A 25,461-nucleotide genomic window follows, 5' to 3' on the forward strand; every position below is an offset into this window, starting at 1 on the left:
TCCACTTCGAATAGATTAATTATTCGAAATGGGCATCAATTCTATCAATGACGCAGAATGTCCGTTGGATCACATCCGAGATATTATTGCGTCTATGCCATATGAATTATGACGCGGCTTTAAGCAAAAAGTGCCAAAATGTGATACCACCACTACAGGTTACGCCTTTGGTTTCCATCATATGGGCTAATGGATTATGCCCTCCCATCGCGGCAAGGTCGCATAACCAAGGGGAGGGAAAAAACTTTTTTTCAAATTTCTGTACAAAAAGCGTAGAATTTCTTTGGTTTTCCATTGTCGATCGATTGATTAGACTATGGGCAAGCATATTATACATCCAGTGTCATGGACTTTGTCGCCAAACGATAAAAAATGCCGGGGGTCCAAAATATATACTTTGAGGGTCCAAAATGTATTGGTGTGTCCAAAATAATGAAAAACAGTGCTTCACAGTTCAATTATTTTCGACGTTTTTTGGATCCTACATAACCGTTTGGGCATTTTTATCTCGTAGAGGAAGTTTTTCTCTACATTTTGACATGTTCTTAGACATTATTACGCTGTGCAATTAATTAATTAGGACACAAAACTAAAATCACTTCCTTAGGGGGTCCAAAATACGACTGTTACCCTATCTCTAATACCGCTACAACCTACCTTACTAGATAACGCAATACCGTAGAATGCCGTTATTCACATTTTGGAATATTTCCCAAAAATCGTAAATTATCATTAATGATAATTTTAATTTGAATTAAGCAGTGTGCGTGGTAGAATGAAGTGCACGTAAAAACGAACCTTGTGGTGCAAACTGTAAAACAAGCTATTTTTTCCACGGAAAAATCACAAAACGTTATTCAACTTACCAATGAAGTAAATTGGAATTCTCGTGCGTGTCGCTTATTTGCTATTACATTCGCTTATTTCCGTATTTGGTGCAATTAATAGTACCCTGTGCTATTCCGTAATTTGCCATTGTGTGAAACAAGAGATCAATTCTTCGAACACTATTACACTCATCATGGCTGACAAAGACCACGACACACGATTGCGGAGTAACTCACTTGCGAAGGGAGGTGCAAAGGGTTCTGAGACCGACATGACTGTGGCAGAGCTAGCTAACCTTATGCAGTCTCAGCTGGCTACCTACCAACGGACGGTCAAGGAAGATTTCAAAAAGCTTGGAGATTCTCTTTCGTCACTGACCACACAAATGAGTAAGCTACGAGAGGATATTGCTTCGGACATCGAGAAACTACGAGAAGAGAACAGCCAAACATTCAATAACTTATCAGCATCGACCAACACTGCAAGGAAGGAAACATCGATAGCTCTGGACAGATCTGGTCGAAAAAATGATCTTTTGGTCAGCGGAATCCCGTTCGTGGATGGAGAAGATCTGTTGTCCTATTTCCACACATGGTGTAAATCGTTCGGCTACAGCGAGAGAAACTATCCGTTGGTCGATGCCCGTCGACTCTCCAAGGGAACTTTAACGGCTGGAAACGTATACATGGTTCTGCTACAATTTGCTATTACTGTTCAGCGTAATGAGTTCTACTCGCGATATCTACGCTCCCGTTCCTTGTCGCTCTCTGGGATTGGTTTTTCAGTTGACAAACGAATATTTGTCAATGAAAACCTAGGACCCGATATCAGGAGCCTACGATCGAAGGCTTTACAGCTGAAGAAGGATGGAAAGGTGCGAGGAGTATTTACACGGAATGGAATACCGTCAAGCTACCATTCACCGTGCATTTAAGAAAAATTTGCACTTCAAAAAATTATATAACTTTTCCAAATAATTTGAAGCGTACTAGAATACCACTACGTAGCGTGAAATTATATAATAATCCAGGGAAAAATCTAAAACTAGTGATGCATAGCAAAAAATTACTCAAAAATTATGTTTGAAAATGTCATGTTAAGGTCGCCTCGTACCGTTCTATGTCACCATTTACCGTGCACCCTAGTGCACCATTCACCGTGCGTACAGTTTTCGTCTTGATATAATTTTGTATCTTGAAGAAACGTTGTTGATGGAGAAACTATGTTGCTAGTAGTGTGCGCACTCATTTTAAAGACTACTCAAATCTTCATTTACAATAAAAATTATAAAAAACTAAAAAATTGTCTAAATAATTATTTTTTCATTAAAATCGTTATAAGAGGTTTGACTGTATTGTCCAAACCATTACTTCTTCACTCAAAAACTAAATATGAAGTACAGTGGGATTCCGTTTTTGGCAACAAAGTTGAAATTTTCAGTTGCCAAAAACGGAACCGTGCCAAAATCGGAACCCATATTTCAAATTTTATTTTTCAACTATTGGTTTTGAAAGCATCATTACAATGTTAATACATCATTACAATGTTAATACATCATTACAATGTTAATACATCATTACAATGTTAATACATCATTGTTATGGAAGGCGTTGAGACTTCGAAAAGGTTCACTTCGATGCATTTTCTCGAAGGGTTATACTATGCTATGAATCTATAGCTCCGTAATATATAATCTGGCAAACGATTTTCGTTTTTACGCCTCAACGTCTTCAATTATTTTTTAGAAGCTCTATGCATAATTTTTGTATGAGAGGGCCTTCTAAAACCAATAATCGCATAAGTGACTTTTATCGAAGAACTGGACATTTTCTTAAAACTATGAGAGAAAACGAAAACAAAACTGTTTTCTTTTAAAGACGTATTTGCGAATCAAAAGCGCTGGGTATTGCAAAACGACATGACCTTTTTTTCTAATTAAAAGAACATTTAAAATCAGTTTAACTTTTGGACTTTAGCATAAAATCTGAAATATTCGGTAAGTTTAGAATTGCTCCTTAAATTTATGTTTCTGATAAAGTAAAGCATTTTATAATGAATGGTTGACTGTATCAAAAGGGCAAACATAAACATGAGAAGATGTATAAATGTCTTGTAATTGTGTAGAATTTAATTTTTACTTGAAATAATTTTTAATTCAGCTTGATATATGTTTGACACCTGCCTAATGAAATCAACTGAAATTTACAGGATCCTGTTATGAAACCTCAAGAACCTTATAGGAATCTTCAGGTTCTCATAAGAAATCTACAGAAAAAAACGCTTGAGCTCTAAAGCATCTTGTCAAGCATCCGTAGGACTCTAACGATCCCTCAAGAAGCTCTCAGTGTCCACTTAGAATCTGCAGATATCCTCATGAATTCGTTAAAATTTCTGAAAAGTCCCACAAGAACGAAGAATCCCTTAAGGATTCTCCAGGGTACAGGTAGGAAACTCATAGACTCAGCTCGTAAGGAACATTTTGATGACGTTGAGACCCGTATCCTTGATTAACAATCTTGTAGAGAATTCTGGATCGTCTCTTAACAAATCTAACGCCTTATAGAGTCTATAGAAAAGAGAGAACGTAGCTTTAAATAGTTGACGCAGAAAGATCAATATACACACCAATACCACAGACAAAAAGTAAAAACACTCTCAGTCGTATTTATCGCACGCTCCAATGGTATTATTGAAAATAAATTGTAGTTTGGACTGTAGTCACATTTGTCATGTTATTTGATGAAATTTAAAAAAAGTTATGGTACACGACATTTTGCTGTACATATTTGTATCTATTATTGCGGTGTGTTTTTACATACGCAATGTATATAAATCCATAATAATAAAGACAGCGAGACAAAATTTATGATTGTAACTCTGTGTGAGTCATAGATTTTTCGTTGCTCTTACGTCGGTGCTGGTGCTTTGTTCGAACAAGCTGTTGCAAATCTAAAGAACAGTGTTTTTTTTATTGTATCACCTACATAGTTAAAAATAATGAAGATTACACGTCATGTAAACTTTATTTATGTGATGTAAACACGACGTCATGTAAATTTAAATCTTGAATCATGTAAATTTGTGTTATATGTCACGTAACCACATAGAATCCTGCCGGATTACATGTCATATAATTGAAGTTTACATGACATACCATATAAATGTCCATTTTATACCACGCTCCGATTATGTGCATTATATGTCTCAGAAATTTACACGTTTTGTTCGAACTGTGTACTGGCAGACTCAAGTGGGCTGGTCACTCAATATGAATGCCTATGAAAAAAGAATGGTCCTAAGTTGAGATACTGATGGAGATTATTGGTCTCATGAAACGTTGCCTATGTATGACCAATGACCATTCTGAAGTAAATAAGCGCGTACGCGAGTCCTTAGTAGTTGGTGAGATTTGGGGAAACATCGACGAAAATGGAGATCTGGAATGTAATCGGTGTGGAGTTGACATGCTATTCAAGTGACTTAAGCAACAGACACGATAATATTTACAAAAAAATACAAATTTTAATGGTATTGAAAAATGTTGCCAAAAACGGATCCATTTTGTTGCCAAAATCGGGGGGTGCCAAAATCGGAGCATGCCAAAAACGGAATCCCACTGTAGTTTAATGACGACATAACAATAAATCTAATATTACCGAATAATTTCATGCCTTCACACTAATGCACGGTAATAGGAACCATATATATTGAAAAGGATCCATTCACCGTGCATTTGTGTTTCGCCTGAAATACAATAAAAAAATCTAATTTGCATAAAATCTCATTGCTCATACGATGAAATACATCTTGCTAATAGTATCCACAGTGAAAACATGTTGGAATTTTGAAAAATTTCATACTCTGTCGTTAAAATGAAAAATGTGAATTTTTGGCGTTTCTACTAAGAGTGTTAAAAAATCTCATTATCAAACAGAATTCACATGACATTGACTACATAAACTAGGTTTTTCAAAATGCTTTGTGGCAAAAACTACTTCATTTCATCAGTTTTACCTTATTTTGCTGACAAAAGAATAATTTGTGAAAATTGTATGAATATTCTGTAGGAATTTGTATATGTGCACGGTGAATGGAGGCCGCACGGTGACTGGTGACTTAACGGTACTATTCGTGAAGAAAATTGGCGACGATAGAGAGGTCTCAGTCTCATCGGAAAAAGATCTACAAGCTATCCTTTCCTTATAAGTTTTTGTTTATCCATTGTTTCCTTTCCTTACATCCTGTGAATCCTTTCCTAAAAGTCTGTTGGAGTTTCTGCTGCTGTCGGTGTGAGCTGGGCACTGAAAGGTGCGACATGTTTTTCGGGATGCTGCTGTTGGTGCTGGTTATACGAACAGATGTTTTATTGTGATGCTTTGTAATCTTGTTTTTTTTTTGTTTGCGCCAATTTTGTGATATGGTTTGTTAATAATGTTGAATGTAATGAAGAATGTAGATTTTAATGAAATGCTCTTTTATTATCTCCCCTTAATTGCTAAGTATTTTTATTTATTAAATGGCTAATAATTCCAGTTTTTACACCTCGACAAGCTGGTGCATTCCAGGTACTGTTATGAAATCAGCGTTAATTAAAAATAAGCTCTCTGTTTGTTGTGTAAATTGTCAAAGTATTTTACGTATGATTGTTGGAATTAGTAATGTGGACGTCATATGTGTAAGTGAAACGTGGTTGAATGAAAAGGTGAATGATTCTATTTTAACTATTGACGGATATGAAATTATAAGACATGATCGAGTGGGGCGCTTAGGATGTGGTGTGTTGATTTACATCAAGAAAGGAATTACTTATGATGTTGTCCTTAAATCGAATAATCAGTGTGGTGTAGCAAATACCGAATTTATTACCGTTGAACTGATCATACAAATGGAAAAATTGCTTCTTACGGCATTCTATAATCCACCTGAAATAGATTGTTCTGAAACGCTTGAGTGCTTATTATCATCATATGGCAGTTCTTACAGTAATATGTTTTTCCTGGGTGACTTCAACACGAATCTCTTAGCAAACTCACCAAAATCAAATAGGTTTCGTAGTGTACTGTCCACTCATTCACTGCAATGTTTGGTATCCCAACCAACATTCTTTCACAGTTATGGAGCTTCTCAATTGGATTTGATACTGGCCAACGACGTCTCAAAGGTGTTAAGGTTTTGTCAGATTGAGGTTCCCGTGCTATCAAACCACGATCTTGTTTTCGTATCTCTGGATTTTTAATATAGTGCAAATCCAAAAAACTTTGAATTTCGTGACTACAAAGCTATTCAAGTTGATCCGCTTGTAAATGCTTTTTATTCAGCAGATTGGGCATCATTCTATCGTTCGAATGACACAAATGAACAGTTGGAATTTTTTAACTCTTTATTAATTTATTTACACAATATGTTTGTTCCTATTCGTACTTTTCGTAGTCAAACGAATTCCAATCCATGGTTCAATCCTGTTATTGGCAGAGTGGAAGTGCTCTAGGAACCCGAATGATTTACTAGCTTTCAAGACATCGCGCAACTATGTTAATAGCCTTATAAGAGCAGCTAAACAGACTTACTTTAATTCAAAGTTTGATCAAAACCTCTCAGCTAAAGAGTTGTGGAAGCATGTTAAAACACTTGGAATTAATTCAAAAGAAACTCAAACCATTGGTAATTTCTCTGCTGACGAAATCAATCATTCTTTTCGAAATAATTTTACGGACGCTGCTACTACCGATATAAACATTCAAAGTGCAACAGTTTCTGTTGAACGCGAACCATTTTACTTCAGCAGAATAAGCGAAATTGACGTTATATTTGCTATGAACTCAATAAAGTCAAATGCACTTGGCTTGGACATGTTGCCCATGAAATTCTTAAAAGCTATTTGTCCAATTTTGATTGAGCCAATCACACACTTATTTAATTCTATCATAAACACTAGCGTTTTTCCAGATGAATGGAAGAAATCTAAAATTGTACCCATAAAGAAAAAATCTAATTTGAACTCTTTGGATAATTTGAGGCCTATCAGTATCCTATGCGCATTGTCTAAAGTTTTCGAAAAAGTGATTAAATCTGATATTTGTCATTATATAAACCGACACAATCTGCTTACACAATTTCAATCGGGTTATCGATCAAAACGCAGCACGAAAACTGCAATGTTGAAAATAATCGATGATATTGGAGTAGTGATTGACAATGGACGACCGGTGGTGTTAATTCTTTTGGATTTTTCAAAAGCATTTGATACTGTTTCTCATGCAATGCTCTGCTACAAACTAAAAACTATGTTTGCTTTTTCGGATCATGCTACTCATCTCATCAATTCTTATTTGAGCTCTAGATCGCAAGCAGTTTATAGCAATGGTAGTTTATCAAAATTTGTCTCAATAGAATCAGGAGTTCCCCAAGGTTCTATATTAGGACCTATTTTATTCTCTCTCTATATAAACGACCTTCCTACAGTAGTGAAGAAATGTGAAATTCATCTTTTTGCAGATGATGCTCAACTGTATTATGCATGCCTGGCAAACTCTGTTGAAGAAATTACACGAGATGTTAATGAGGACTTGCGGCGTATCAATGAATGGTCACATAAAAATAGGTTAACTTTGAATGCTAAGAAAACGAATGCTATTTTCATTTCAAACAACTCTTTCCAAAACTTCTTGAAACCTAAGTTGAAACTGAACAATGAAACTATAAACTTTGTTAATACCGCAACCAGCCTAGGCCTCCACATTGAGTCAAATTTTGAATGGGATAACCATGTCATATCGCAATGCGGAAAAATTTATGCTTGTTTACGAATGCTTTTCAAAACATCAACATTTTTGTCTAGTACTACAAAGTTAAAATTGTTTAAAAGTCTTATTCTTCCTTATTTCATGTCATGTGATTTTTTACTTGATTCTATATCTGTTCTTACATTTAACAAGCTTAAAGTTGCTTTAAATGCATGCGTGCGATATGTTTTTAATTTAAATAGATATTCTAGCGTTTCTCAGCTACAACACTTACTTATAGGATGTCGTTTAGTGAACTTTAGTCAATTTCGCTGTTGTCTTCTTTTGCATAAAATTTCCAGCACAGGACAACCCGACTATCTACACAACAAGTTAAAATTAGCAAGAAGCAACCGTTACAAAAAATTCATACTGCCTAGATACAATACGACGAAGTATGGGAATACATTTTTTGTGCGAGGTGTAGTGCACTGGAATTCGCTACTTAATCATCTTTCCAATGAAAACTCGTCAATGGCATTTAAGAGGGGATGTAGAGAGCATTTCAAGTAGAATTTAATTGTAAAAGTAGTATATATATAGTAGTATTGTATATTTAAGAATAGCATTTTTTCGACAGTTTCATGGCGCTTTGTTTCTACTAAAATCTTCTATTTGTAACACTAAAAAAGACTTAAGTCTTACGTTACATTATTTTCACAATAAATAAATAAATAAAAATAAATAAATTATGATGCATTACTATCATATAGCGCAGTATGGGCAAATTTCAAAATTATTCCTAAATTTCGACAAATAACGGACCAAATACGCGGATTTAGGCGATGCACTGAATTACGGTACCTTACGGTATTACTTCTTCTTCTTCTTTCTGGCGTTACGTCCCTACTGGGACAGAGCCTGCTTCTCAGCTTAGTGTTCTTATGTGCACTTCCACAGTTATTAACTGAGAGCTTACTATGCCGATGACCATTTTTGCATGCGTATATCGTGTGGCAGGTACGATTATACTCTATGCCCTGGGAAGTCGAGAAAATTTCCAACCCGAAAAGATCCTCGACCGGTGGGATTCGAACCCACGACCCTCAGCTTGGTCTTGCTGAATAGCTGCGCGTTTACCGCTACGGCTATCTGGGCCCCTAATACGGTATTACTAATGTAATAATTACTCCATTGTTAGTAAACCTAACATAAAAGTCTATTTTCAATGACCTGTGAGACGCAGAGACCACCTGCACCCACTCTTGCGCCTCGTGGTCTACTGAAAAAGATGTATATTGAACTTATACTACTATTGGAAATAGTGCTACTGATGAAGGTGATCGTTGGTTTCCCAGTCTTGTTAGTGATTTGAGTATTAGTAGAGACTGGTAGCAGGCCCTGCCAGTCCCTCCAGCATTACGCGTAGTTATCTGGTGTTAGATCATGCGACATCAACTAAACTCATGCTGAAGGTGTGATAAATCAAGTGTAAAATATATTAAAGCATTGAAACACATGTCATTATATAACTTGAAACTATTAGACTAGCTTACATTTTATAAGTTATAATTACGATTAATTTTCGCGATCAATATATTAGCATTAGAGTAATTTCACAATATCAACAATATGCAATCACTTGATAAATCATCGTCAATCTCATCATATAAGGGCAGGGAAACTTGTGTGCTGATTATTTCAAAGTAATTTTTTTATCAATTCAAATTTGACACTGTGTGCCCGAAATATTTTTTTTTAAGTAGCGATAGGGGTAGTACCTAGTTGGAATTTTAATCTGCCCTAAGCTCCTTCCCAACATTTGCTTTCATAAGCCTCTTTTGCGTTAATCACATAAACGTTCCTAAACAATGTCGTTCAAATGTGGACCTTAGCAGCAATCAGCCCTTGTCGTAGTTTTGCAGTCTAGTATTACAGCACAGAATTACAGGCTAGGGGTCATGCACAAATTACGTCGCGCTCCGAGGGGGGGGGAGGTGGTCAAGCCAAGCGTGACAAGCCTTACACAAATTTTGGAGGACTCATACAAAAAAACGTGACAAAGAGGGGGGAGGGGGTAAAAAAAGTTGAAATTTAGCGTGACATAATTTGTGTACCATCCCCTACTATAAAACTATGATAAGACCTGAAATGCTATTAAAACATTGTGACCAAATATGAGATCTGTAGCTTTCAAAACGCCTTTCTTAGCCGAGTGGTTAGAGTCTGCGGCTACTAAGCAAAGCCATGCTGAAGGTGTCTGGGTTCAATTCCCGGTCGGTCCAGGATCTTTTTGTAATGGACTTCCCTGGGCATAGAGTATTATTGTACCTGCCACACGTTATACGAATGCGAAAATGGCAAATTTGGCAAAGAAAGCTCTCAGTTAATAACTGTGGAAGTGCTCATAAGAACACTAAGCTGAGAAGCAGGCTCTGTCCCAGTGAGGACGTTAATGCCAAGAAGAAAAAAAGCTTTCAAAAAACCCCACTGCCGAAGTGAATTAAAAGTGTCAAGAATAGCTGTTGTTGTTTAATGAGGGGGACTTTAACCCGAGGGTCATTCGTCCCTCGACCAAGAATAGGATCCGGCTCCCTACGCATACTTGTCCTTTAGCATAATTTACCTGATAATTCCAGGTTTTTCAGGGCCTTTTCAGGTAGTACGGGGATTGGGGGCATAAAGGACACATTAAGCAAATGCTTATTTTAAGACCATAAAATGACAATATAGGAAGCCGGATCCTATTCTTGGCACTTTTGATTCACTTCGGCAGTAGGGTTTTTTGAAAGCTATCGAGCTCATATTTGGCCTTAATATGCATCGTACTGAAGCGCTTCTTATTGCAAAGTTTCAGACCATTCGGCCGAGAAAAACTCCCCGTGCCAAAGTGAATCATGTGAGTGCCCAAGTGGTTCTGCACCCTATTTCGGTTACCATCGGCTGGTTTCCAAAATCGTAATCAGTATGACGTGTTGCATTCATTCATGGTGAGAAAAATCATGTCAAATGTCAGAAAAACGAGATTGAAAATTTGGTCGAAAACAAGGCTGACAAAAAGGTATCGGGGCAAAATGAACGCTTTCGTGGAATTTAGTAAAATCTTCATTATTAATAGGTGTCAAACGTTCCAATAGGTAAAAGGGACCCTCTATAACATTAGCAAGAAAAATGTTCTCTAGCTTAGTTACTTTGCTTAAAAATAGATTCTTCCACCGCCTTGCTTATAAAAGAATTTGAAGCTGAGAAAGTCAAATCTCAGAGGATAATTGAAGCAAATCATATACTTTTATACCCTTAAACAGTCCATATACAATATAGATTTCATACAGTGCATAAAATTGTATTTAATGTGCATGTTCTCAGAGAATAAGGGGGTATCCATTTCTCTCCGTGTGTTCACTGTGCCCATGGTCCCTCTAGATACCCTGACTAATGGTTGATGCAAGTGTAAAACATACATGTGAAGTTAATTGGTCTTGTGATTTAAAGTAGGGAATTTGTTGGAACATGTATTATAAGTTTTTTCTGTAGCTTCTGGATTTAATGCAGGCAGGATAAGAAAAAAAAGTGACTTATATTAAAATAGTAACCTATTCTCTAAAAGAAAACCTGCTACCAGCCCTGGCTATGAACGAATGACTCAAACTTTTCAATGCTTACCAAATCCTTTTCGCTGCTGATGATCTTGTTTCTCATGATAGCTTCAATCAACGCTAGTGTCTCCTTGAAGTTTGTGGACCCATCGTCCCGCTCAAGGAACATGTAGTCGGCGCAATCGATTAGTGCCAGCAGTCCTTCGCGACCGCCGAAAACATACTCCTGGGAATCTTCCTCTTCCTCAGCATGGTTCGGATTCCAGTACATTATGGTTTCGAGCTCGATTCAACTGAAAATTGTAACTATTGGTAGATTATACATGTGCAGATAGTTTTAATAAAAAGGATTTCGTGATCTTACCACGATCGCAATCAAAAAACATCCACAAGCTGGTACAAACGCTTGTGTTTTGTATTCCAAAAGTGATTCTCACATTCTTGTTTGTTCAAGAAAAGGCGCGAAAGAATGGAACAAAACAAAACATCAATATTTTTATGGGGTCGTCCATAAATTATGCGGAAGTTGATAGCTGTGTTCAACGAGCTGCTCGAACTTGGTTGCAACCTGGGAGGGAGGCACCGATACTACACACGAAATATAAGACAACGTTATTTTGAACTGCAAGATAACTCCAGTATGCCAACAACAATCAAGGCAGGCTTCTAGAAAATCGGTAGTTTCTTTTGTTGTGCACCTTCGATCTTTCCTGACAAACATGAAAAAAGGCCACAGTTTTCTATGCACTAAATATTCATTTTCATTGGAAAAAGTAGAACGATGCGTTTTTCAATGCTTTATGTTCAATCAGATTAAATGGTGCTCACGTGACATTACTTGCATTATGTGCATGAATTGATTTTTATTCGATTTTTATCACTTTTGAAGAAATACGAAAATGTATTTTAATCAGTTACGCGCTTTTTTCATGTTAGTCCAATGTTTGAGATCTGGGCTCACAGTGACAGTTCGTGACAGCGGAATCTCGGCTCACTATGACATACAGAAATTTTGTATTGGTTTCTCCCTCCCAGGTTGCAACCTGAGACGAGACTCGCGAAGACGGTCTTCTTTTTCTGTGATTGCTGAGTTTTTTTCTTATTCCACTTTGTGCATACCAATTATGCGCATGCGCATACCAATTATGCGCATGCGCATACCAATTATGCGCATGCTGTTCAAATCCTCACATGAACCTCTCAGCAAAAAATGATTATGTTTGCATCACATCGAATCATAAATAGCCATTTGAGTGAAATTTCATGCCAGCAAACGTAGCAGACATTTGAAATAATTAGTCTTCTGCTTAGATTTATCAGCAACTTTGGAAAAAACTGCTCCGCCGACTGAGGTTTTTAATAACAGTTTACTTTGAACACAATACTTTTCACTTTTTCAGCCATAAAAACGGTTGGCTGCATTTGACGTTTCGTGAGAGGGGAATCTGGGCTGCATATGACGTTGATATTTTTCCTCTTCGCGAGTCTCTCTCAGGTTGCAACCACTTGCGAGTCAGCTTTTGGTGTTCATTGAGCCATTCCAACCTACTTCGAGTCACTCGGGTTTGTGTTCATTGAGCCGAGTCCAACCAACTCCGAGTCGCCCGAAACAGGTTGGAAGCTAGAGTCCGAGCTAGTTCAACCAGCTCGCAGTAGCTCGTGTTTTTGACGTTTAAAAACGTAAACATTGAGAAAAAAAAAGTAAAATTCCGAAGCGATACGGATTGTTAAGTGCGCGAATTTTTTTTCACGTGGAATTCCGGTAAATTAGTAAAAAAAGTAAAAAGAGCGTTCATTGAGAAAGCAGCTTGGAGTTGCTCGAAGTAGCTTTGACAGTTATTTGTTGACAAAAAATACGAGCTAGTACAACCAACCCCGAGCAAGTTCGATCAAAGTCATTGAACACAGCTGATGTTAGCCATCAATCACGGTCCAAAGGCTCTCTCAGCTGTCTTTTTTCAGCAAAAATAACAATGGATTTTTTGTTTTATTGTAGCGGAAACTGCCGTCACATTGCCTTATAAAATATTATTTGTTTACTATTTTCTAAATTTGAAATCTAAAAAAATGCCTGTTGTTATCTTAAGAGAATTTTTTTAGGATTAATCGTTTCTTTGAAGGATTAATTTTCTGAACACCACATGATTTATGGACGACCGTTCAACCGTTTGTTTGAAACAGTTTTACCGTGCATGAGGATGAGAGCGGTTAGTGGTGAGTGTCTAGGACAGGACGTGACAGATCAACTAAAAAAGCCCCATTGTTTTTCAGTCGATAACCTTGACGATGCAAAAACCAGTGCTACCAGTATCCTTTGTAAAAAAATCTTGTGAACAAATTCAAACATCAAAGCTCATAATTTGTTCGTTTCTTGCACGTTTAATTTATTAAGTGCATTAGAAGGTGCAAGCTATTTTGAAAATCAGGTTTATAGTCAGAACCGTTGATATATTAGAAAAAAAAATGAGACAATTTCCATTATATCGCTCTCATTTGACTATGTTTATTCATTTTAGCATTGTAGGAGCACATGCGGTAATGTTAACATTTAATAAAAATAGATTTGAAACAAAAAGATTTCATGAAAAATTTCCAAACTTTTTGTAAAAATTTAAGTATATGAACTAGCAACACGACCGGGCAGCAACAAAGTTCCCTGTTGCAAGCCAACTCAATGATGTGAAAGTAGGCTTTTGCCAAAACGACCAATGAGGAGTGGTCTTTTTGGACAGGCAATTGATTTCGTTTTTGTACTTTTACCTGACACGTCTTGTCTTAGGTGAGAGTGGGAGTACACTAAGTCCAGAGCTGTGATGTTAAAGTCACCAAAATAGCTTTGGTGAGCGAATTTGACGGATAGCGCCGACAATTTTTGTCGCATAGGATTCATCGAATGTAGCGCGGTTGTTGCACCATGGCCAGATTCATTTCCCGAGCGCGTGCACGGAAAGAAATAACAATTGTGATTTAAAAAAAAAAACAGTAGCGGAAAATCAACTGATGATCATTGTCGTTCTACTATTATCAAACATTTTAATAAAAATAAAATGCTTTTAGAAGTGCGCAGCAATGCTAAATCGGTCTGATGTATTCTGCGCAGTTCATATGTATTTTCCACACGTTCTCCTATAATTGTTTTTAATCCACTTCGATACCGTCAATCCGCCCCCAAACTGGATGGCGTACACTCAGCTTAAGGTGATTATAAAACGAAGCCAAACAAGGGCACAAGACTGGAGAATCTGACAACAGTTTGCGTTGAAAACCAATCAATCTGCTTGCTTGCTGGTGGTGACTAATGGGATAAATTTTCAACGGTGAGAGCTGTTTGGTTCTCAAGTCTTGTGCTTTTGAAAATTTGAGGTGTGGCTTTGTTCTATAATCACCTTAACGCAATTTATAATTAAGTATTGAGTTGTAAATATTAGTATATATTAGTTGTGTTGCTAGAGGACATCTTGAAAATTCACTGAGATTCTTTCAGAAACCCTTCTGAAATTATTATATGTAGTTATTTCTTTGATCGCTCTGATTTTTCCAATAACCTCCTTGGGACTTCCTATTGGACTATCCCAGAAACCCATCTTGTGTTATTATGGAAATCCTTTCAGGATTCTGCTGTAAAATTCTGGAATTCTGCCGTAAAATTCTGGAATCCTGCCGAAAATGATTTAATGATTGCTTTCCAGTGTAATGGAATCTATTTTAAAAATCTGGGTTCGGGGATTCTCACAAAATTTCTCGGGATTTCTTCTGGAAATCCAATCGAAATTATTATTTAAATTCTGATATTTTCCTCGTAATTCTTCAGTATTTCTTCCGTGAAACTCTTTGAAAGTTCTTCAAAATTCCTTTGAGATTCTTTCCGAAAAATGTCTTAGATTATACCTATTATTCTAGAATACTCTCGGAAAGACGCCTGAGACTATAATCAAAAAATCTATTATTTCACTTCACTTTCTTCCGTGCAAATTCTTGGGATTCTTTCGGAAATTCCTCTGGAATTCTTTTGTAAATCCTAATGGAATTCTCCCAGAAATCCCTGTGGAATACTTCCGAAAATCCTGCTAAGAATCTTCCAGATGACGGGGATTTTTTTAAATCTTTATTCATAGAAATCATCCGAAAATTCCTCTGTAATTGTTTGTAAATCCTCCTTATATTCTTACAGAAATCCTTCTTATATTCTTACAGATTTATTGCTATTGATTTTATTGTTTCTGCCTAAGATAATTTTGTATATCCAGAATTATTCCGAAAATTCCTTCGTGATTCTTTAGAATTTTTTTTCTAAGATTTTTTGAGAAAAAAAAACTCTGTGATTCTTCTGTAAATTCATAAGGAAGTGTTTTTGATTTTTTTCGTGATTTATCATTGATTTTCCTTGAAATTTTTTTAAATCCTTGGCAGAATTATCTGCAAATCCCTCTTGACTTCAAATGGAAATCCTCCAAGAAAACTACCGGACAGTCACTGGGACTTTAAAAAAATACCTATGAGATTCTTTGATTACTGATTTCTTTTTCTGAGCATCTTTTGAAAGTGACTTTTAAATGGTTCTGGAAATTCCATTTGAAATTATTCCGTAAATCTTTCTGGAGCTCTTCTGGACATCGTAATTATTCTGGAAAATATTCATGAAATCGTCTGGATGTCTGTGACTTTTCATTGAATCTTCAGGGGTTCTTGCGAAATAACTTCTGGGATTCTTTTGGATATCACTGTAAAAAAACATTCAAAATCCATTCGAAATTCTCCTGAGATTGTTTCAGGAATTTACGAGAATCCTTAAAATAATTCCTTTAGAAATCTCCCTGATAATATTTTAGTGATTTCTCTGTGGTTCTTCTGTAAATCGACCTGGGATTCTTCCGGAAATCCTCCTTTAATTCCAAAGCAATTTCCAGAAAAATTTTCAGAAGGATATTTTTAAGAATCCTGTATATTTTTCCCTAAGAATCTCAATGTATTTAAACAAAATACCAGGACAATTTACCGTTCAATCCCACAAAAACTTCCGGTGAAATTCTTGAATGCTTATCATTCAAGCAGAATTCCAGATGAATTTCGGCAGGTTTTACGGAAGAATCCCAGCAGAATTTCTTGAAAAATTCCAGTAAAATTTCTGGAAGAATCTTTTAAAGATGTTTTGAAGTCCTCCAGCAGGATATCAGAAAGAAAGCTGGGGGTATTGTAGAAGAATTTCCGAAAGAATCCTAGAGAGATAGTCGAAATAGTAACAGTTTTCTTGAAAAATTCAGGAAACTCCCAGAGTCTAGAGGTAATTCGGGAAGAATTTCTGCAAGAATCCTGTACAGAAGGATTTGAAGGATCCTCAGAAAGATTTTCGAAAGTATCACAGAACGCTTCCCGAAAGAATGCTATAAAGATATCTGGAAGATTTCCTACAGAATTTTTGGAAGAGTCCCAGACAAATTTCAAGAATATGGACGTAAAAATCTCAGTGGCATTTCTAGAATAATTTCAGAAAGATTTTCGGAAGCATCCTCGAAAGTATTCTAAAGGGATTCCGAAAGCATCTCAGGTGATTTCCGGAAGAATACCAGAGGTATTCTCATAATAATCCCAGAAGTATTTCCGGAAAAAGGCCAGAGTTATTTTCGGAGTAATTCTCGACGAATTTGTAGTAGAGTCGTAGTACATTTTTTGGCAAAATCCTCTAAAACTATCCAGAATAATTGCATCAGGATTTTTGTTAGAATCTTCCATTGAATTTCCGAAAGAATCTTCGAGAATTTCGATTCGAATTTGATTTCCAGGATTTCAAAAGTAATCCTTAAGGAGATAAACGCAAACTCACATACAGATTTATGCAAATATTCCAATAAGATGATAAATAAGATAAGAATCACAAAGGATATCCGAAAGAATCTCAGATATAGTACCGGAATGCTAACGATGTTTTTTAGATGAGTTCAAAAGCGATATCTGTAAGTATTCTGTGATTTCCAGAAGAACTTAGAGAAAAATCAGAAATAATCTTTAGATTTCCAGAACAATCCCAGAGAGGTTTTGAAGGATTCATAAGTGATTTAAGGAAGAATCCCAGGAGGGAAATTCCATAGAATTCTGGAGTAATTTCTGGACCAATGTCTTTTTATATACTGTATCAATATTTACAAGTAATTATAATAAACAAGTATTTATGGAACAATAACAATTTTAATTTATCGCCATAATTGAACGACAATTTTAATTACAATGTGCATCCACCACATCATCCCTCTCAGAAGGATTGTGATTCTAAATTTTTTTTTTGCGGTGATTCAGAATTGTAATCACATACTAGTTTAATTGTATGTGGTGTCATTCAATATTTAAAATAAGATTCGTTAAGCCGAACATGTTGATCCTTCGACATGAACCAACGAGCATTGCTTGAAATAATGAGATTTTTTCGATTACTTTGATTACTGATTTCTTTTTCTGAGGATCTTCTAAAAGTTACTTTCAAATGATTCCGAAAATCCCGTTTGAAATTATTCCATGAATCTTTCTGCAGTTCATCTGGACATCGGAATTATTTTTGAAAATATTCATGAAATCTTCTGGATGTCTGTGAATATCCCTTAAATCTTTCAGGGATTCTGGCGAAATAACTTCTGGGATTCTTTTGAATATCACTGTAATTTGGATTTAGAATTCTAATGGGATTATTTCAGATATTAACGATAATCCTTCATACAGAAGTGATGTTTCTGTGAATCGCCTTGGAATTCTTCTGGAAATCCTTCTACAATCCCAAAACAATTCCCAGAAAATTTTTCAGAAGGATATTTTTAAGAATCTCAATGGAATTCCTGAAAAATACCAGAACGATTTACGCTTGAATCTCACGAAAACTTCCGGTGGAATTCTTGAATGATATCCGGAAGAATGACAGTCGTATTTTTGGATGAATCTTAGCAGGTTTTACAGCACAATCCCAGCAAAATTTATTGAAAAATTTAGAATAGAAAGATATCCGAAAAATAACTCCAACAGGATTTTTGTAAGAGTCCCAGGAGTATTTCAAAGATATTGGCGTAAAAATCTCAGTGGAATTTCTTGAATAATTTCAGAAAGATTTCCGAAAGCATCTCAAGTCATTTTTGGAAGAATATCAGAGGCATTCTCATAAGAATACCAGAAGTATTTCCGGATAAAAATCTAGAGTTATTTTCGGAGGAATTCTCGAAGAATTTCTAGTAGAGTCGTACATTTTTTGATGAAATCCTCTTTAAATATCCAAATGGATTACATCAGGATTTATGGTAAAATCTTCCATAGTATTTCGAAAACAATTTTCAAGAATTTCAAAGAATTTAATTTCCTGGATTTCAAAAGTAATCCTTAAGGAGATACACGCAAAATCACATACAGAGTTCTGCAAAAAAATCCAAAAAGATGTCCAGAATAATCGCAATGGGATATCCGAAAGAATCTCAGAAGTAATACCGGAATGGTAACGTTTTTTTTGGATGAATCCCAAAGCGATATCTGGAAGAAAATTCAGAAATAATCCCAAGATTTTCAGCAGAACAATCCCAGAGAGGATTTGAAGGATTCATGAATGATTTAATGAAGAATCCCGGGAGACGCTCCCAAAGAATTTTAGAGTACTTTCTGGAACATTTTTTTTTCATATGATTTATATATAAAAATACTTTGATTCAAATATATTTCTTGTGTAGCATTAAGTTTAACTACAGACATAGCTCGTAACATCAATAATAAATTAAATTTATAAATCTTTTAAACACATCCAAATTAAATAACAGTTCAAAGAGTAAAATACCATTCTCATGAGTTTTTGAGAATCATATGGTCGGTGTTTAGACAGACCAGACTAGATGAATTTTGGAGCTCTAAGGATACGTAAAGAACTCCATCAATTTTAAATCTTCCATGTTATTTTGATACAAATGTATCATCAAATAGATAAGTTCCATTATTACAGTAAATATCTATAATATTTTGATGTTTCACATGTTTGGGGTACATTTTTCTTACTCGATTGAAAAAAAACACTTGGTTCAGTCTGTCTGAACACCGACCATATCTATGTTTGCTATTTGATATTTAAATACTTGAATTGTGCTGTATCAATATTTACAGGTAATTATAATAAATAAGTATGTATAGAACACTAACAATTTTAATTTATCCCCATAATTGAACGACAATATTAATTAGAATGAGCCTCCCCCACATCATCCCTCTCAGGAGAATTTTGATTCCCAATATTTTTTTTTTGCGGTGGTTCAGAATTGAAAATATCAAAAGTCTATTGTAATCACATCCTTTTTGTTCAATTGCATGTGGTGTTATTCGATATTTAAAATAAGATTCGTTAAGCCGAACATGTTGATCCTTCCACAAGAACCAACAACAAGCATTGCTTATGTTAAGAGATTTTATCGTAATGCACAACCAGCCTAAACGTTCTTCCCCTTTTGTATATGTACTAATTATAATTTCAAATTATTTTAATTAAACTAGTTGTGTTGTCTACTATTGTACACGGCAATATGTTTCAAAATAAGTGGAGCTGCTTTTAAAACAAACTTTAACATCGATCAACCAAACCATAGAATATCCAATAGCGAAAAAATAATAATAATAACCGATCATTGCAAATCGAACCGAACTGGCGCTCTTTCCGTGCGCACGCGCTCTTTCCGTGCGCACGCGCTCTGTCCGTGCGCACGCGCTTTCTGCAGAGCTGTCAAACAGACTTTTGTGCCTTCCTTCTTTCGCTCTCCTTCAACTCAACAACTCAGCACGATCCACCTCGCGGTGGATTGGTGAGCTGTCTGGTTGTTGCAGATGAACACTTATCGTGTAGCGTGACATCATCATTGACAGTAAGCGTGCAACTCACCAGACAAACGATAGGTGTAATTAACAACTGGACTCAGTTGTTAATTACACCTATCGTTTGTCTGGTGAGTTGCACGCTTACTGTCAAAAATGATGTCACGCTACACGATAAGTGTTCATCTGCAACAACCAGACAGCTCACCAATCCACCCCGAGGTGGATCGTGATGAGTTGTTGAGTTGAAGGAGAGTGAAAGAAGGAAGGCACAAAAGTCTGTTTGACAGCTCTGCAGAAAGCGCGTGCGCACGGACAGAGCGCGTGCGCACGGAAAGAGCGCGTGCGCACGGAAAGAGCGCCAGTTCGGCTCGATTTGCAATGATCGGTTATTATTATTATTTTTTCGCTATTGGATATTCTATGGTTTGGTTGATCGATGTTAAAGTTTGTTTTAAAAGCAGCTCCACTTATTTTGAAACATATTGCCGTGTACAATAGTAGACAACACAACTAATTTAATTAAAATAATTTGAAATTATAATTAGTACATATACAAAAGGGGAAGATCGTTTAGGCTGGTTGTGCATTACGATAAAATCTCTTAACATAAGCAATGCTTGTTGTTGGTTCTTGTGGAAGGATCAACATGTTCGGCTTAACGAATCTTATTTTAAATATCGAATAACACCACATGCAATTGAACAAAAAGGATGTGATTACAATAGACTTTTGATATTTTCAATTCTGAACCACCGCAAAAAAAAAATATTGGGAATCAAAATTCTCCTGAGAGGGATGATGTGGGGGAGGCTCATTCTAATTAATATTGTCGTTCAATTATGGGGATAAATTAAAATTGTTATTGTTCTATACATACTTACAGCATAATTCAAGTATTTAAATATCAAATAGCAAACATAGATATGGTCGGTGTTCAGACAGACTGATCCAAGTGTTTTTTTCAATCGAGTAAGAAAAATGTACCCCAAACATGTGAAACATCAAAATATTGTAGATATTTACTGTAATAATGGAACTTATCTATTTGATGATACATTTGTATCAAAATAACATGGAAGATTTAAAATTGATGGAGTTCTTTACGTATCCTTAGAGCTCCAAAATTCATCTAGTCTGGTCTGTCTAAACACCGACCATATGATTCTCAAAAACTCATGAGAATGGTATTTTACTCTTTGAACTGTTATTTAATTTGGATGTGTTTAAAAGATTTATAAATTTAATTTATTATTGATGTTACGAGCTATGTCTGTAGTTAAACTTAATGCTACACAAGAAATATATTTGAATCAAAGTATTTTTATATATAAATCATATGAAAAAAAAATGTTCCAGAAAGTACTCTAGAATTCTTTGGGAGCGTCTCCCGGGATTCTTCCTTAAATCATTCATGAATCCTTCAAATCCTCTCTGGGATTGTTCTGCTGAAAATCTTGAGATAATTTCTGAATTTTCTTCCAGATATCGCTTTGGGATTCATCCAAAAAAAAACGTTACCATTCCGGTATTACTTCTGAGATTCTTTCGGATATCCCATTGCGATTATTCTGGACATCTTTTTGGATTTTTTTTTTTTGCAGAACTCTGTATGTGATTTTGCGTGTATCTCCTTAAGGATTACTTTTGAAATCCAGGAAATTAAATTCTTTGAAATTCTTGAAAATTGTTTTCGAAATACTATGGAAGATTTTACCATAAATCCTGATGTAATCCATTTGGATATTTAAAGAGGATTTTATCAAAAAATGTACGACTCTACTAGAAATTCTTCGAGAATTCCTCCGAAAATAACTCTAGATTTTTATCCGGAAATACTTCTGGTATTCTTATGAGAATGCCTCTGGTATTCTTCCAAAAATGACTTGAGATGCTTTCGGAAATCTTTCTGAAATTCTTCAAGAAATTCCACTGAGATTTTTACGCCAATATCTTTGAAATACTCCTGGGACTCTTACAAAAATCCTGGTGGAGTTTTTTTTCGGATATCTTTCTATTCTAAATTTTTCAATAAATTTTGCTGGGATTGTGCTGTAATCCAAAAATACGACTGTCATTCTTCCGGATATCATTCAAGAATTCCACCGGAAGTTTTCGTGAGATACAACCGTAAATCGTTCTGGTATTTTTCAGAAATTCCATTGAGATTCTTAAAAATATCCTTCTGAAAAATTTTCTGAGAATTGTTTTGGGATTATAGAAGGATTTCCAGAAGAATTCCAAGGCGATTCACAGAAACATCACTTCTGTATGAAGGATTATCGTTAATATCTGAAATAATCCCATGAGAATTCTAAATCCAAATTACAGTGATATTCAAAAGAATCCCAGAAGTTATTTCGCAAGAACCCCTGAAAGATTTAAAGGATATTCACAGACATCCAGAAGATTTCATGAATATTTTCCAGAATAATTCCGATGTCCAGATGAACTGCAGAAAGATTCATGGAATAATTTCAAACGGGATTTTCGGAATCATTTGAAAGTAACTTTTAGAAGATCCTCAGAAAAAGAAATCAGTAATCAAAGTAATCGAAAAAATCTCATTATTTCAAGCAATGCTCGTTGGTTCATGTCGAAGGATCAACATGTTCGGCTTAACGAATCTTATTTTAAATATTGAATGACACCACATACAATTAAACTAGTATGTGATTACAATTCTGAATCACCGCAAAACAAATATTTAGAATCACAATCCTTCTGAGAAGGATGATGTGGTGGATGCACATTCTAATTAAAATTGTCGTTCAATTATGGCGATAAATTAAAATTGTTATTGTTCCATAAATACTTGTTTATTATAATTACTTGTAAATATTGATACATCATATAAAAAGACATTGGTCCAGAAATTACTCCAGAATTCTATGGAATTTCCCTCCTGGGATTCTTCCTTAAATCACTTATGAATCCTTCAAAACCTCTTTGGGATTGTTCTGGAAATCTTGAGATTATTTCTGAATTTTCTCTAAGTTCTTCTGGAAATCACAGAATACTTACAGATATCGCTTTTGAACTCATCTAAAAAACATCGTTAGCATTCCGGTACTATATCTGAGATTCTTTCGGATATCCTTTGTGATTCTTCTGGACATCTTATTGGAATATTTGCATAAATCTGTATGTGAGTTTGCGTTTATCTCCTTAAGGATTACTTTTGAAATCCTGTAAATCAAATTCGAATCGAAATTCTCAAAGATTCTTTCGGAAATTCAATGGAAGATCCTGATGCAATTTTTCTGGATATTTTTAGAGGATTTTGCCAAAAAATGTACTACGACTCTACTACAAATTCGTCGAGAATTCCTCCGAAAATAACTCTGGCCTTTTTCCGGAAATACTTCTGGGATTATTATGAGAATACCTCTGGTATTCTTCCGGAAATCACCTGAGATGCTTTCGGAATCCCTTTAGAATACTTTCGAAGATGCTTCCGAAAATCTTTCTGAAATTATTCTAGAAATGCCACTGAGATTTTTACGTCCATATTCTTGAAATTTGTCTGGGACTCTTCCAAAAATCCTGTAGGAAATCTTCCAGATATCTTTCTAGCATTCTTTCGGGAAGCCTTCTGGGATACTTTCGAAAATCTTTCTGAGGATCCTTCAAATCCTTCTGTTAAGGATTCTTGCAGAAATTCTTCCCGAATTACCTCTAGACTCTGGGAGTTTCCTGAATTTTTCAAGAAAACTGTTATTATTTCGACTATCTCTCTAGGATTCTTTCGGAAATTCTTCTACAATTCCCCCAGATTTCTTTCTGTTATCCTGCTGGAGGACTTCAAAACATCTTTCAAAGATTCTTCCAGAAATTTCACTGGAATTTTTCAAGAAATTCTGCTGGGATTCTTCCGTAAAAACTGCCGAAATTCATCCGGAAATACGACTGGAATTCGACAAAAATTCCACCGGAAGTTTTTGTGGGATTGAACCGTAAATTGTCCTGGTATTTTGTTTAAATACATTGAGATTCTTAGGGAAAAATATACAGGATTCTTAAAAATATCCTTCTGAAAATTCTTCTGGAAATTGCTTTGGAATTAAAGGAGGATTTCCGGAAGAATCCCAGGTCGATTTACAGAAGAACCACAGAGAAATCACTAAAATATTATCAGGGAGATTTCTAAAGGAATTATTTTAAGGATTCTCGTAAATTCCTGAAACAATCTTAGGAGAATTTCGAATGGATTTTGAATGTTTTTTTTACAGTGATATCCAAAAGAATCCCAGAAGTTATTTCGCAAGAACCCCTGAAGATTCAATGAAAAGTCACAGACATCCAGACGATTTCATGAATATTTTCCAGAATAATTACGATGTCCAGAAGAGCCCCAGAAAGATTTACGGAATAATTTCAAATGCAATTTCCAGAACCATTTAAAAGTCACTTTCAAAAGATGCTCAGAAAAAGAAATCAGTAATCAAAGAATCTCATAGGTATTTTTTTTAAAGTCCCAGTGACTGTCCGGTAGTTTTCTTGGAGGATTTCCATTTGAAGTCAAGAGGAATTTTCAGAAAATTCTGCCAAGGATTTAATAAAATTTTCAAGGAAAATCAATGATAAATCACGAAAAAAATCAAAAACACTTCCTTATGAATTTCCAGAAGAATCACAGAGTTTTTTTTTCTCAAAAAATCATAGAAAAAAATTCGAAAGAACCACGATGGAATTTTCGGAATAATTCTGGATATACAAAATTATCTCAGGCAGAAACAATAAAATCAATAGCAATAAATCTGTAAGAATATAAGAAGGATTTCTGTAAGAATATAAGGAGGATTTACAAACAATTACAGAGGAATTTTCGGATGATTTCCATAAATAAAGATTTAAAAAAATCCCCGTCATCTGGAAGATTCTTAGCAGGATTTTCGGAAGTATTCCACAGGGATTTTTGGAAGAATTCCATTGGGATTTACAAAAGAATTCCAGAGGAATTTCCGAAAAAATCCCAAGAATTTGCACGGAAGAAAGTGAAGTGAAATAATAGATTTTTATGATTATAGTCTCAGGCGTCTTTCCGAGAGTATTCTAGAATAATAGGTATAATCTAAGACATTGTTCGGAAAGAATCTCAAAGGGATTTTGAAGAACTTTCAAAGAGTTTCACGGAAGAAATACTGAAGAATTACGAGGAAAATATCAGAATTTAAATAATAATTTCGATTGGATTTCCAGAAGAAATCCCTAGAAATTTTGTGAGAATCCCCGAACCCAGATTTTTAAAATAGATTCCATTACACTGGAAAGCAATCATTAAATCATTTTCGGCAGAATTCCAGAATTTTACCGCAGAATCCTGAAAGGATTTCCATAATAACCCAAGATGGGTTTCTGGGATAGTCCAATAGGAAGTCCCAAGGAGGTTATTGGAAAAATCAGAGCGATCATAGAAAAAACTACATATAATAATTTCAGAAGGGTTTCGGAAAGAATCTCAGTGAATTTTAAAGATGTCCTCTAACAACACAACT

At 35.4% G+C, this 25,461-nt stretch overlaps 2 protein-coding genes across 3 annotated transcripts in view; one reads left to right on the top strand and one right to left on the bottom strand.

Annotated features, from left to right (window-relative positions):
* LOC110678329 (X-ray repair cross-complementing protein 6) overlaps positions 1–11,623 on the bottom strand; it is a 35,209-nt gene extending 23,586 nt beyond the window's left edge. The window contains exons 1-2 of one of the 2 annotated variants that reach the window (XM_021851064.1): positions 11,511–11,618; positions 11,214–11,439 (exon numbers count right to left, since the gene is read on the bottom strand). In XM_021851064.1, coding sequence (XP_021706756.1) covers positions 11,214–11,417 — 204 coding nt within the window. In that variant the 5' untranslated portion in view covers positions 11,418–11,439; positions 11,511–11,618. Of the gene's footprint in view, positions 1–11,213; positions 11,453–11,510 lie in introns of both variants that reach the window. The other variant, XM_021851065.1, reaches the window with a different exon arrangement.
* Positions 1–25,461, top strand: part of LOC5568851 (arrestin domain-containing protein 17) — a 156,085-nt gene that overhangs the window by 58,581 nt on the left and 72,043 nt on the right. The gene's annotated exons all lie outside the window — the stretch shown is intronic.

The sequence above is a fragment of the Aedes aegypti genome, chromosome 3 (genome assembly GCF_002204515.2).
Source record: "Aedes aegypti strain LVP_AGWG chromosome 3, AaegL5.0 Primary Assembly, whole genome shotgun sequence".
Lineage (NCBI taxonomy): Eukaryota > Metazoa > Arthropoda > Insecta > Diptera > Culicidae > Aedes > Aedes aegypti.